Source organism: Capricornis sumatraensis, chromosome 5 (genome assembly GCF_032405125.1).
Source record: "Capricornis sumatraensis isolate serow.1 chromosome 5, serow.2, whole genome shotgun sequence".
Taxonomy (NCBI): domain Eukaryota; kingdom Metazoa; phylum Chordata; class Mammalia; order Artiodactyla; family Bovidae; genus Capricornis; species Capricornis sumatraensis.
Window position 1 is genome coordinate 19,980,386 of NC_091073.1, and position 15,216 is coordinate 19,995,601.

General features: G+C 40.3%; 1 protein-coding gene across 3 annotated transcripts in view; it reads left to right on the plus strand.

Annotated features, from left to right (window-relative positions):
- The window catches only part of C1GALT1 (core 1 synthase, glycoprotein-N-acetylgalactosamine 3-beta-galactosyltransferase 1), a 51,051-nt gene that overhangs the window by 20,538 nt on the left and 15,297 nt on the right, over positions 1 to 15,216 (plus strand). For all 3 annotated transcript variants that reach the window (XM_068972543.1, XM_068972546.1, XM_068972544.1), the window contains exon 2: positions 14,731 to 14,967. In XM_068972543.1, coding sequence (XP_068828644.1) covers positions 14,731 to 14,967 — 237 coding nt within the window. The remainder of the gene's footprint in view (positions 1 to 14,730; positions 14,968 to 15,216) is intronic.

The following is a 15,216-nucleotide window of genomic DNA, read 5'->3' on the forward strand; positions in this document are numbered from 1 at the left end:
AAAACAGCAGTAGGAAAAGCAAACAAAGGAATAAATGTAGAAAAATAATAATCGTTTAAAAAAATTAAAATTTAAAATTAAAAAGAGGGAGGGGAAAAAAACTCCCCAGAACTGCAAAAGCCTGATATAGAGGCGGAGGTTTATAACAACAATAAAAAATGTGACTGAGAAAAAAAGGAAAAAACTTAGATTTTGTAGTGCCAATGAAATTGACAACTACAACTGGCGGGGGTGGCGGGGTGGGGCAGCAGGGAGAAGGGGAAATCCAAAAGAATCTACAGAGCATGTCAAAACATAAGAATAATAAATGCTTTTCTTGAGTCACTGCTGTCAGAGTTCTTTCCCCAGCTGGGAGTCACAGTCCACCTCACCTCCCTAGGATGGCCTCCAACACTATTCATCTCTGAACCTGCTGTGAGGGCAGCTCAGATTCAAATATGCTCCTGCTCTGTGTTCTCACCTACAGTGTCCGCAGCTACCAGAACTAGTGCTTTTTCTTTTATGGGAGCTCTCAATGACCTTTTTGTTGTTGTTGTTGTTGTGGTTCAATTCATGTTATTTATTCTAAATTCACAGCATTGAAGGTCCATTTATTTTATTTTCACATTTAGCTGATCTCTACTTTTCCTTTTTTTTTTTTAATTTTATTTTTACTCTAGTTTACTTTACAATACTGTATTGGTACTCCTAGAGGAGAACATAGGCAAAACACTCTCTGACATAAATCACAGCAGGATCCTCTATGATCCACCTCCCAGAATACTGGAAATAAAAGCAAAAATAAACAAATGGGATCTAATTAAAATTAAAAGCTTCTGCACAACAAAGGAAACTATAAGTAAGGTGAAAAGACAGCCTTCGGAATGGGAGAAAACAATAGCAAATGAAGCAACTGACAAACAACTAATCTCAAAAATATACCAGCAACTTATGCAGCTCAACTCCAGAAAGATAAACGACCCAATCAAAAAAATGGGCCAAAGATCTAAATAGGCATTTCTCCAAAGAAGACATACAGATGGCTAACAAACACATGAAAAGATGCTCAACATCACTCATTATCAGAGAAATGCAAATCAAGACCACAATGAGGTACCATCTCACACCAGTCAGAATGGCTGTGATCCAAAAGTCTACAAGCAATAAATGCTGGAGAGGATGTGGAGAAAAGGGAACCCTCTTACACTGTTGGTGGGAATGCAAACTAGTACAGCCACTATGGAAAACAGTGTGGAGATTCCTTAAAAAATTGCAAATAGAGCTGCCTTATGACCCAGCAATCCCACTGCTGGGCATACACACCGAGGAAACCAGAATTGAAAGAGACACATGTACCCCAATGTTCATCGCAGCACTGTTTATAATAGCCAGGACATGGAAACAACCTAGATGTCCATCAATGACCTTTTATATGTTCCACAGACACAGAGTCTGCCTAGTTGATCATGTGGATTTAATCTGCAGCTGTACAGCTGGTGGGAGGGTTTTGGGTCTTCTTTCTTAGCCACACTGCCCCTGGGTTTCAATTGTGATTTTATTTCCACCTCTGCACGTGGGTCGTCCACTGGGGTTTGCTCCTGTGGCTGCCCTGGAGGACTTGGGTCTGCCCCTGTGAAGGCCAGATGTGGAGGTGGTGCGGCTGCTTGGGTCACAGGGGTTCTGGCAGCACCAGGTACACAGAGGAGTTGGCAGCTAGGGCAGCAGGAAATATAGTCCTCTAGAAGGGCATGGCAACCAGTATTGGCCAATACACCAGCATTCTTGCCTGGAGAAACGCCCCCGACAGAGAAGCCTGGCAGGCCACAGTCCACAGGGTTACAACGAGTCAGACACTACTGAAGCCACCCTGTGAGCATAGGCACAAGACATTTTTGCCTGTGGCAGCTCTGCCCCAGTGAGTGCTGAGCGTGAAGGTGGTGCAGCTGCTTGGCTTGTTGGGGCCCTGGTGGCGCCAAGTGTGCAGGGACACAACTGCCTCTGCCCCAGCAGTTATGGCCCCATCAGAGTCTTTTTTCAAGCCTCTTGTAGCTGGCTATCAGAAGGCCTCTTTTGCCATTCTTTCTCCGTAGCTCCAGCTGTTCAGGCACTTAGAGGGCTCCCTTGCCTGGGGTCCTTCTCTGTTGTTCAGTGCATCAGGCACATAGAGGGGCCGCCGCCTGGGGTCCTACTCTGTAGATCAGTGTGTGAGGCGTTTGGTGGGCCAGCTTCTCTACTGTTCAGCTACCAGTGTTGGGGTGTGGGGGGAACAGAGGCTATGGTGATGGCTCCGCCCCCTGTGCATGACTCAGCAGTATTGCTTCGCTTCCATGGCTGCCCAGCTTTCCTTCACAGGCATTTCCCACCACAGTCTCCTCCCTCACATCCCACTCTCCGCAGTCAACAGCAGCCCTCCTCCTGGGATTGCTCTACAATCCCTAAACTCCAGCTCCCAGACACTGCAACGTCTAGGGTATGTATGGCTGTGGCAAGGACTGGACTGACTCTCATTCCATTTAGGCTGCCACAGATCAGCTGTTTCACTCTCAGCTTTACATGTTTCTCCTCTGACTCAGACAGTTGCCCCAGTGTGGGGATCGGAGCCCTGCTTCAGTTCCCCCACCTGCCGAGGGCAGGTCCAGTCCTACTAACACTCCTGTTTCCCCCCAGTTCCTTCGTCCTACAGAATTTTGCATGGGTCTATATATTCTTTTCTGCTGGTCAGGTACTCCTGTCCGTTCTCAGCTGGTGTTCTGCATGCACTTCTGTGTCTGAAGGTATATTCCTGATGTATCCATGGAGAAAGATGTATTCCACATCCACTTACCCCTCTGCCATCTTCGTCCCCCTGGATTATATCTGTAAGTAGATAATGTACCAAGGATGTGTGGATACTAAGTCCTTTGCATATTTGAGAATATCTTCCTGTTACATGGATTTTTGAATGACAATTTGCTGAATATTTAAGTCTATGGACATGTTTTTCCCCTCAAAAACTTGGGAGTTTTGCGCCATTTCTTTTGACATACAAGGATACACAGGAGAAAGCTGCCTAATAATTTTTTCCTTGTATTTCTGCCTTTTTTTTTTTTTTTTTTGCCTTTAACATGCTTGGTTTGTCCTGGATACTAGAGTTTTGTTTTGTTTTGTTTTTTTGTAAGTGCAGTTCAGAATCTCTCAACAGTGCCCCATCTATTTATATTATATTTTTCTTGGTTGTATGTGAGACCTTTAAATATTTTGATGCATGCCCTTCATTTCAGTGCATTTTCCTTTATATCTTTGACTTTTTTTTTTTCAGTTTCATTTGTTATATTCTCTTTTGAGAAATTAGTTATCTCTCTGTTGGCTCTTCCTTGCCCATCTTTCATAGCTATCAGTTTCTCCATAATTGCTTTAATCCCTTCAGTCTCTAAAAAACTACAAAATAGTCCTAGTTAGTTTAAAATTCTCTTTTTTGTAGAGTAAGTGTTCAGGTCTGTGCTTTTCCCTTGTCTTTTGCATCCTGTGTTTATAAATTTTTTCCCACTACAAGGTTTTTATGTAGGTTCCTTTTATTTCTGCTTTTTCATTTTTAAATAGAATCAATTCCAGGTAGCTTTGCTCGAAAATTATGTAGATGAAAATCTCTTACTACCTTGTGTGTGTGTGTGTGTGTGTGTGTGTGTGTGTGTGTGTGCGCGTGTGTGTGTGTGTGTGTGTGTGCGCGCGCGCACTCAGTTGCATCTGACTCTTTGTGACCCCATGGACTGTAGCCCACCAGGCTCCTCTGTCCTTGTGTTTCTCCAGGCAAGAATAGTGGAGTGGGTTGCCATTTCCTACTCCAGGCGATCTTCCTGACCCAGGAACTGAACCTGCGTCTCCTGTATCTCCTGCATTGGCAGGCAGATTCTTTATTACTGCGCCACTTGGGAAGCCCTTTATTACCTTTTGCATATAGATAATTGTTTTATTGCACCATTTGGATCTTTCCTTTAAATTTTGAGCTAGAGATCTGTGCTGCTGCTGGCTGGCAGCTTCTGTTTCTAGTCAGTTACCTGAGAGAGGTAAATTGAGGAACTGGGACCTTGGACAGCTGCAACTAGGAACTTTGTCTCTGACTTTAAAATTTTTTTAAAGTCTCTAGGCAGTAGAGGGGCTTCACCAGATTGAAGGCATATCATTCAAATTTGTTGTTGCTTTCCGTTCTGTCAGGATTAATAGTTCACCTTAAGAAGAGGCTGGGTTTGTTTTATGGGTCAGAATATTTTTCTCTGCATAGTTAGCTTTGATCTATAGTGACTGGACATCATTTTACATTCTCACCAGCAATATATAATGATCTAGCCTTTCCACATCACCAGCGTTTGATGGTATCACTGCTTTTTATTTTAGGCATCCTTATGGGGTAAGTAGAGATATCTCATTGTGGTTTTAATTTGCATTTTTCCTCCTGCTAAATGAAGTTGAACATTTTCTCATGTGCTTACTTGTCATCTGTACATCCTCTTCAGTGAAATATCTGTTCATGTCCTTTGCCTATTTTCTGACTGGATTGTTTATTTATTTATTTTTTGCTGTTTTAGGATTTTTTAATATATTCTAAATGCTAGTTCTTTGTTATGTGATTTGTAAGTATTTTCTTCCAGGTTGTAGCTTATGTTTTCATTCTTTCAGTAGGGTTCTTTACAGAGCAAAACTTTATCAATTTTTCCCTTTTATGAATTGTGCCTTTGGAGTCAAGTCTAAGAACTCTTTGCCTAGCTCTCAAACTCAAAGATTTTTCTTCTGCAACTATAAAAATTTTTCTCATGTGATTATAAAAATTTTATAGTTGCATGTTTTACATTTAAGTCCACCTTTTACATTTGTGGTTTATTGGTGGTTTAGTTGCTCAGTCGTGTCCCACTCTTGCGACCCCATGGACTGTAGCCCACCAGTCTCTTCTGTCCGTGGAATTCCTGGGGAAGAGTACTGGAGTGCGTTGCCATTTCCTTCTCGAGGGGATCTTCCCGACCCAGGGGTTGAACTTGGGTCTCCTCCCCTGCAGGCACATTCTTTACCAACTGAGCTACCAGGGAAAGTTGCATATTTTACATTTAAGACCATTTAAGTCCATAATCCATTTTGATTTAATTTTTATGTGATATGTGAGATTTGGGTCAGGGTTTAATTTTTGCCTAGAAATATCCAGCACCATTTATCAAAAAGTTTATCTTTTCTCCATTTAGTTGCTTTTTGTATCTTTGTCAAATGTGAGTTGAGCATATTTAGGTGGTCTGTGTCTGGTTCTCTCTATTCTATTCCATTGATAGATCCACGAGTCTGTCCCTCCAACCAGTACTATAAAATTGATTTCACTTCTTCAGTACTTGTTTTCAGTAGCTTTATGATGTCTTGAAAGCTGGTTGACTGATTCTTCCTACTGTGAGAATCAGAGGGAGAATCAGAGAAAACATGAAAGCTTCAAAATAGCACCTCACATATAGTGTATCCATAAGTATTTATAATTGTGACACTATATAAGATTCATCCCAACTTTACAAGGAAAGTGTTTGGGGGAAAAACTTTTTGAAAATCATTTTAATGTGGTTTGAAGGGAGAAATATATTTTGAATATGTAAATGACACAAGTGAATATGATAATCCAGAACAGATTTATAAATACTAGACTGACAACCCTAGCAAGATATAATATAAAGTACTAAAATTTAAAAAACAAAAATCACTGAAAGTCTAGGATTTTAGGAACTTTATTGTGAATTTCACCGACTTTCTTAAAGCCTGAAGAACTGGAGAAAGGATTTGCTCATGTAATAAATGGCTTTGAAGTCTTGGTGAGAAGGACATTAGTGACCAATGGAGTGACTGGAAAGCAAGCTTAGGAAAAGAGGAGCATTTATCTACAAGGATAAAAGATCAGTCTGCCCTCAGTTTCAGCACCAATGGGAAGAGCATGAGTGATTTTTACAGAGTTTTAAGAAGAAAGACTGTACTCAGTCAAGTTGTACTTCATGTATAAAGGCAGTAATAAACATTCTCCAGCCTGCAGGAGTTTAGAATATAGCACCAGTGAGTGCCATTGCAAAAATTACTTGCTGAAACCCAGCCAACAAAAATGTGACATTAATGAAGAACTCACCTTTAGAGCAGCTGTGATAAAAGAACTATTAATGAGCATAGAATCCAATTTAAAATATATTTAAGATCAAGCAGTCATGGGAATTCCAGTGTAATTGATAGAATATAAGCTATGTAAATTTTATGAAATAAAAGTAGTTCACAAAAATTGGTTGCATTGGAAGTGTGTGTGTGTGCTGATTTACACATTCCCAAAGCAAGAAATCAATCTAAATTTGAACTATGTAATAAAAATAAGGCCTCAGATTGCTTTATGTTTTTCATAATCTTTCTCTTTACTGGGATTGTTTAGAGAAGCGAGATCACATTATACATGTTTAGCTGATATTCAAAGTTAAATCTTTAAAGTTACATGACTAATATAATCCCAATTCTGTAAAATGATAGTACAGTGGTTAAGAATCTGAATTCTTGTTTCCAATTGCTAATGTGACCCAGGGATGCTTACTAATCTCTCTGTGTCTGAGTTCATCTGTAAAATGGGATTAATAGTCCCTAGTTCATGATTTGTAGGTAATCTATATAAAGCTGTTATCAGTACAGGGCCCAAATGTTAGGTATAATTACTTGTCCTTTCATCTCTGTTATTCATAAGGATGTTATTCATGTGTGTAAGGGTACTCACCAAGTGTTAATGTTAATTGTTTCTAAGTGATGGGATTTGGGGCAGTTTCTTTCTCAGGTAGTTCTGTGTTTGCTTGATTTTTTTTTTTTCAAACCAGGGAAGAGCACAAAACTGTTCCTTAAAAAATGAAACTATGAATTTTAGTTGTTCCAGCACTTTTGCATCTGTAATCTGTATTTTTTAAGTCTCCTCAAATGATTCTGATTATGCATAAGATTTGGAAAGTGGTTGGCATTGATAATTTCCCTGCACTCTGTTCTGTTTAATATATATTGAAGCCCCTAGAAAGTGTGGTTTGGGTAAGCTATGTCTTCCTCCAGTGTGGTCTACTTCAGCACTTTTGTCAAGAATCTGAAGAAATGAGGGTGATGATTTTTGCCAAAAATCGGAGTGAAGCTTGGGGTACATTCCACTGACATGAAATAGCTTTTATGCCAGGAACAGGAAAGAAAAGTGAAGGTATACAGAAATTTAGTCATAAGACAGGAGCCCTTGAAATTGAAAGGAAATGGGCTAAAAGCAGTAGGGATAAGCCAACCTATGCTGGCTGAAAATTCTCTATAGACAGGAAAGGGTAAGACTATGTCAGGCATCAAACAGCATCACAAAATATTTTAAAGTTAAAAACAAATTTTACAAAATCAAGAAGTTTAACTTTCCTTCCATTCACCCCACGGCAGGTGTCTTTCTAAAAATGTGCCACCTCAACCAAGAAAACCCTGCCCATAACATAGCTTTCTACACATAATAAAACCTCCATGCTGCCAAAGTAGGCTTGTTATGAAGCACAGAATCTTGGGAAATGATTGGGTAACAGGTTAGTATTCATGCTTACTGGAGCTCGATCAGCACTTTCTTCATTTCATAGTTGCTATGATGATAGAAATAAGAATTTTCTCTGGCCCTGCAGTTTTACATCCTCATCTTGGTCACAGTACTTTCTGTCTGAGTGTTACTATTATTGAATACCATTGTAACTATTGCTTTCCTGTACCTGGAGTGGTAGACTCTGCAGCCGTGGAAATTTCAGTTGGATTTGTTCCCTCCTGAGGCTGTGACGTAATTATATTCGGTGTTAAGGAAAGTCACAGCCAGTACAAAAAGAAGAAAAAGTCGAAACTACTGTGTTAGAAGACAGAGTGTCAGTGGGAGAATCAGAAGACATGGGGACTTGCTTCCAGAGTGACTCCTAGTCGATGTCTCGGTTTCTTAAGTGTCTGCTAATGTTACCTCAGTAGCTTTCCTCCTGGTTCACCACTTCAGTATTGCCCAGCCAGTCTTTCTATATTTACTGTGAGAAATTTGGAGTTTGATACCTTTCGCTCACTTCTCTCAGCTTCATGTTTTCAATTCATGGTGCTTTCAAATCACTAACCTCAGTTGTAGGTCAGGTATTAATGCACACTCCACATAATAGCAAACAGAATTGAACAGACGTTTTAAAATGTAATCACAGACCAAGATTCTGGCTAAAGCAAAGTGTAAAGAACAGGGCTTCAAATAATCTAGAGAATTTTACAGTTTCAAAAAGAAGCACTTAAAGCAGGAAGGATATTTTTCCTGAAACAGTAGATTACACTTCTTGCAGGAGGGAGAATTTGAGGACCCTGGCGCTCAGGGAAAACAGCAGGAAGACTGGACAAACTTGTTTCCGCTTTCCTCTGGGAAATTAAATGGGAGAGTTGAGCAGGACATCTGTATTCCTCTATGCTTTATTACGCATGAACTTAAAGTTACAGTTCAGTTCAATTCAGTCACTCAGTCGTGTCTGACTCTTTGCGACCCCATGAATCACAGCACGCCAGGCCTCCCTGTCCATCACTAACTCCCGGAGTTCACTCAGACTCACGTCAAATGAGTTGGTGATGCCACCCAGCCATCTCATCCTTGGTCATTCCCTTCTCCTCCTGCCCCCAATCCCTCCCAGCATCAGAGTTTTTTCCAATGAGTCAACTCTTCTCATGAGGTGGCCAAAGTACTGGAGTTTCAGCTTCAGCATCATTCCTTCCAAAGAAATCCCAGGGCTGATCTCCTTCAGAATGGACTGGTTGGATCTCCTTGCAGTCCGAGGAACTCTCAAGAGTCTTCTCCAACACCACAGTTCAAACGCATCAATTCTTCGGCACTCAGCCTTCTTCACAGTCCAACTCTCACATCCATACATGACCACAGGAAAAACCATAGCCTTGACTAGACGGGCCTTTGTTGGCAAAGTAATGTCTCTGCTTTTTAATATGCTGTCTAGGTTGGTCATAACTTTCTTTCCAAAGAATAAGCATCTTTTATTTTCATGGCTGCAGTCACCATCTGCAATGATTTTGGAGCCCCCAAAAATAAAGTCTGACACTGTTTCCACTGTTTCCCCATCTATATTTGCCATGAAATGATGGGAACAGATGCCATGATCTTCGTTTTCTGAATGTTGAGCTTTAAGCCAACTTTTTCGCTCTCCTCTTTCACTTTCATCAAGAGGCTCTTTAGTTCCTCTTCACTTTCTGCCATCAGGGTGGTGTGATCTGCATATCTGAGGTTATTGATATTTCTCCTGGCAGTCTTGATTCCAGCCTTTGCTTCTTCCAGCCCAGCATTTCTCATGATGTACTCTGCATATAAGTTAAATAAGCAGGGTGACAATATACAGCCTTGACGTGCTCCTTCTCCTATTTGGAACCAGTCTGTTGTTCCATGTCCAGTTCTAACTGTTGCTTCCTGACCTGCAGGTCAGGAAGTTACAGTTAAGATAAAGCAAAGAAAGAAAACAAGTGCCTACTGGTTTCATATTGGTAATTTCCATCTCTGATATTGAGCAGCTGTGTTCTCTGCTTCCCCTTAGTGTCATTATTCTCAAATTGGAATTATTATTCAAAAGAGGGCCTGAGATACAAGATGTAGAATAAGCATAGTATAGGCCCAGGAATCAACCCAGGGTCTCCTGCATTGCAGGCAGATTCTTTACCATCTGAGCTATCAGGGGAGCCCCAGTGGAAAAGATATTTCCATGTCAAACATGCATATAGCAAATATGTATTAAATGGGATAAAACAAAAGGTCATATGAAAGTATTTTATACAAAGCTTTTCCTAATAAATATTAATATAGAAAAGTATGTAAATCATAAATGTAGAATTAATATCTTGAAGACAACATCATGTAGCCACTGCTCATTTGTTTTATCTGATTATAAAATACTTTCTTTTTATAGGTGTTTGAATAACATATCTTTTCCCATCCTTTTGCTCTTAACTTCTGTATATATTTAATGTATGTCTCTTGTAAGCAGTGTATACTTGGGTTTATTTTTCTTCTAGACTGGTAGGTAATCTTTATCTTTGAATTCACATTTTAGTCCTTTTACAGTTAATGCCATTGCCAAATAAATTTGTGTTTAAGTCATATTATTATTTGTTTTCTTTCTGTCTCATTTATTTTTATCCATTCCTTCCTTTTTTCTTGCCTTGAAAATACCTTTGATTAAAGTATTAATCATTAAGTGTTGTTTTAGTTTTTTCTGTTAGAGTTTTACTTTTTTTAATGATTACAATAGTCCTTCTATTATACTCTCCTAGTTTTTTAAAGTCTGATATTAATATTTTTACACAACAGAATGATTTTAGAACACTTAAACTCCTTGTAGCCTCACAGTTTTTGTGCCAGTTTTGTCATTTGTTTTAATGATAATGCTAACAATGCCTTGTGGGAACATTTTAATGTTTTATCTAGCCAATATTCATTTGGATTTACTTAGCAATATATATATGAAATCTCAGGTGGCACTAGTGGTTAAAAAAAAACCTACGTGCTAAAACAGGAGATGTGTAAGAGACGTAGGTTCGATTCCTGAGTTAGGAAGAGCCCCTGGTAAAAGGCATGACAAGCCACTCCAGTATTGTTGCCTGGAGAATCCCATGGAGAGAGGAGCCTAGTTGGCTACAGCACATAGGGTTGCAAACAGTCACGTACACATCAATACATACAGTAAGTTTTTATGGTTCACCCTTCCATCACTTCATGGAAAATAGATAGTGGAACAGTGGAAACAGTGTCAGACTTTATTTTGGGGGGGCTCCAAAATCACTGCAGATGGTGACTGCAGCCATGAAATTAAAAGACGCTTACTCCTTGGAAGAAAAGTTATGACCAACCTAGATAGCATATTCAAAAGCAGATACATTACTTTGCTGACTAAGGTCCGTCTAGTCAAGGCTATGGTTTTTCCAGTGGTCATGTATGGATGTGAGAGTTGGACTGTGAAGAAGGCTGAGCACCAAAGAATTGATGTTTTTGAACTGTGGTGTTGGAGAAGACTCTTAAGAGTCCCTTGGACTGCAAGGAGATCCAACCAGTCCATTCTGAAGGAGATCAGCCCTAGGATTTCTTTGGAGGGACTGATGCTAAAGCTGAAACTCCAGTACTTTGGCCACCTCATGCGAAGAATTGACTCATCGGAAAAGACTCTGATGCTGGGAGGGATTGGGGGCAGAAGAAGAAGGGGACAACAGAGGATGAGATGGCTGGATGGCATCACTGGCTCAATGGACGTGAGTCTGAGTGAACTCCGGGAGTTGGTGATGGACAGGGAGGCCTGGCGTGCTGCGATTCATGGGGTCGCAGAGTCAGACATGACTGAGCGACTGAACTGAACTGAACTGAACTTCTTACGATTCTGAATTTTCATCTAAAATTCTTTTCTTTCTGCCTGAAGAACTCCTTTTAGTATTTCTTTTAAGAATAAAGCTGATTTTTGTTTTTTAATCTTTTTCAGGTTTATTTTTGAAGGCTATTTTTGCTAGGTATAGAATGATTTCTTTGTCTTTGATTTTTGGCAGTTCTGCTGTGGTTTATCTTGGTATCGTTTTCTTTGTAGGGGTGTGTGTGTCTGTGTCTGTGTCTGTATGTCTATGTGTCTGTGTCTGTGTCTGTGTCTCTGTGTGTGTGTCTTATGGAGCCCCCTGAATCTGAGAGTTGGTAGTCTTCTGTCAGTTTGGGGAAATGTTCAGTCATTTGTCTTCACATGCGCTTTCTCATCAATCAGTTATCTCTTTTTCTTCAAAGATCCCAGTTAACACATATGTTAGACCTTTTATCCTCTTTCTTATGTTTCTTTCACTCAATTCTTTACTTACCATCTTTGTCTCTCTTTGTACTTTAGTCTGTGTAATTTCTTCTGACCTGGTTTTCGGCTTATTAATTTTTCTCTTTATCTGTGTTTTTTCTATACCTTATATCTTTGTCTTGTCATTTAACTTATTGACTAACTAAAAGTTATTAGTAGGAAAATCTCTTACCTAAGTCTCCTGTGGGTCTGTTTCTATTTCCTACTATTTTCTGTCTTCATTCAAGCTTTTAATTTTGATATCTGATTTTTTTTTATTGGGTTGAACATTATCAGTATAAAAAATAATGATAATTTGAAATTCTCCATAATTTTTTACTTCTCCAGAAGACTTTATGGGTTTGCAGTTAGGCTAGGCCAGATCACCCTAATCCATCAGTGGTTAAGATGATTCCAGCTTGGGCTTCAGTCCTGGTGAAGGTTGGCCTAACGTCTGCTCCGTCCTTGTTCCTAGATTGTGGCTTTTCAGGGTCCAAATAAAAGCCTGAGTGTTTTCCAGAACCTCTTCTCTTAGGCAGATGTTGGCCTCCGTTTCTTCCTTACCTTCTTTGCCTCAGCTCTTCTTTTCTCTATCAGAGTCAGTGGTTGTCTTGAGGAATGAAGCCGTGCCAGATGTCCAGCCCTCCTTTCTTGGCTTCTTGCTATTTCCAGATCTTGCCTCCCCCAGCCCCCTGCAATTCTCATGGCCTTGATATCTTAGCACTGTCACCAGACTTACATCTTTTTACATTTTGTTCAGTTTTGCTGGTTGTACTTAGGTTTAGTTTTTAAAAACCTAGCTGTTCGGGAAATAAAACCACGTGAAGTTGTTTGTTGTTCCAGTGGTGATCATTGGTTTGTTTTACAGAATGTTTCAGAACAATTTTTATTTTGATGGTCGTATTTCCCAGACCTCTGCCTTCACTACACATGTCCATTGTCCTGTGCTGTTGGTAGTGAGAGGGTAAAGAGTCTGAGAAACGCAGTGGGAAGAGCGCTGACTTTTTAAGCAGACAGACTTGGATTCAAGTCATAGCTTTCATCGATTGTGTCAGCCTGTGCAAGTTAGGTTTTAAAATTTTTCTGTTTTCCCTTTTCAAGTGATTTATTCATTTTATGGCTGCTCTGGGCCTTTGTTGCTGCGTGAGGGCTTTCTCTAGTTGTGTTGAGTGGGGTCTCCTTTCTGGTTGCGGTGCATGGACTTCTCATTGTGGTGACTTCTCTTGTTGCAGAGCACAGACTCTGGGGTGTGCCTGCTTCAGTAATTGCAGCACATAGGCTCGCTCAGTGGCTGTGGCGTGCAGGCTTCAGTAGCTGTGGCCCGTGGGCTCAAGGCTGAGGCATGTGGAATCTTCCCAGACCAGGGGTGGAACTTGTGTCGTCTGCATTGGCAGGCAGAGTCTTAACCACTGGACCACCAGGGAAGCCCCAGATTTCTGTTCCTGTTCTCTTGCCTGCCCAGTGGTCACAGTGAGAATGAAGAGTGAAATTAAAAGTCTTTTCAAGTGGAATGAAGTGTGGACTGCATCTGGCATGTGGTCGATGCTTAGCAAACATTTAAAAAAATTATCTTGGGGAGTTGGAAACTATAGATTTAGGACTGTTCTCATAGGAATCTAGAAGTTCAACATGTAGTAATTATTAGCAAACCCTTAAAATGGACCCATTTGGTTGTCGGGCAGTTCAGCAGGCATTTATCCAGCAGCCACTGTCCAGGCACCCTCCTTAATCCTAGTGATATGCAGAAGCTGTTCAGGGTCTTACAGCCCAGTGGGATAACAGTGAAAAGCAGTGAGCAGAGGGTGGCCGCATCCAACACTGCAGTGAACCCTGGGTATTGGGGCACAGGGGTTGGCAACCTTTTTCTTTAAAGGCCTAGATGAGGCTTTGTGGGACTTACTGCTGCTGCTGCCACTACTCAGCTTTGCTGTTGCAGAGCAGAAGCAGCCATTCTCCAGATTGGGCCTGGGTATGTTCCAATTAAACTTCATTTACAAAATCAGGTGGCAGATAGGTTTGGCCTGAAGGTCCTGAAACAGTGCTGACTCTAGCCTTCACAAGCTAAGACTGTTTCTTACATTTTTAAAGGTTGTTTAATAAAAAGGAAGAAAGATAATATACAAAAGACCATCTGTGGTCCACAAATCCTTAAGTATTTTATTTCTAATTCTTTATAGAAAAAAATTGCTGACCCCCTTATTAGAGTACATAGAGAAAAAAAGTATATATAAGTACTTTGATAGCAAAGAAAAAAAAGAATGTGGCACTCTGGCTTGGATCCATGGAGGATCTTGGTGAGAAGAATAGGTAATTCTGTGTGCAAATACAGACATATTTACCTGTGTCCCACCCCAACAGTGATCCTCCTAGTTGCTACTCATTTATTTTATCGAACTGTCCATAATTTGTGTTTCAGCAGCAAATAGAGGGATGAAAGTTAAATACTCTTAGAAATGTTCTCCTTATAAAGGAATTTTCATTCCAAGATCAGGAAGATCTCCTGGAGAAGGAAATGGCAACCCACTCTAGTATCCTTGCCTGGGAAATGCTATGAAGAGAGGAGCCTGGTGGGTTACAATTCAGCTGCTAAGTCACTTCAGTTGTGTCCAACTCTGTGCAACCCCATGGACTGTAGCCCGCCAGCCTCCTCTGTCCATGGAATTCTCCAGGCAGGAGTACTGAAGTGGGTTGTCATGCCCTCCTCGCGGTCTTCCCGGCACGGGGAGCAAAGCTGCATCTCTTCTGTCTCCTGCTACGCAGGCAGGGTCCTGACCACCAGCGCCACCACAGTCCATAGGGCTGCAAAGCATTAGACGTGCCTTAGCAACTAAAGCAGCATCAGTTACATAGCTAACAGTTACCAGTCCTCTTGGTATGTGCTTTACTTTATAACACCGTAATAACTTTTTTCTTACAGAAATACATTTTCGGGAAATGGCCTCTAAATCTTGGCTGAATATTTTAACCTTCCTTTGTGGATCAGCAGTCGGATTTGTTTTATGCTCTCAGCTACTTAGTATTTTGTTGGAAGAACAGAAGGACATCCAGCCTAGTATTCTTCATAATGATCCTCACGCTAGGCATTCAGATGACAATGAACAGAATCATCTAGAAGGACAGATGAACTTCGATGCAGATGCCAGCCAACATAAAGGTATGGTTTACTGTATTAAGGAGTAAATAGAAACTGTATTTTTCAATATGTTTAAGTATTGAGAGAATTAGAACAAGTTGCTTATATGAATCTTATTATATCACTGTATCTTTTGATGGAAATGAGCTTAACTCCAGATATTAAATAACAATTCTTTGTTTACCTCAGGAGAAAAAAATTACTAAAACCCAGATTTATTTAGGATGTAAGATATTAATTTTGAATTTATTTTCAAATGTAAATAGTTCA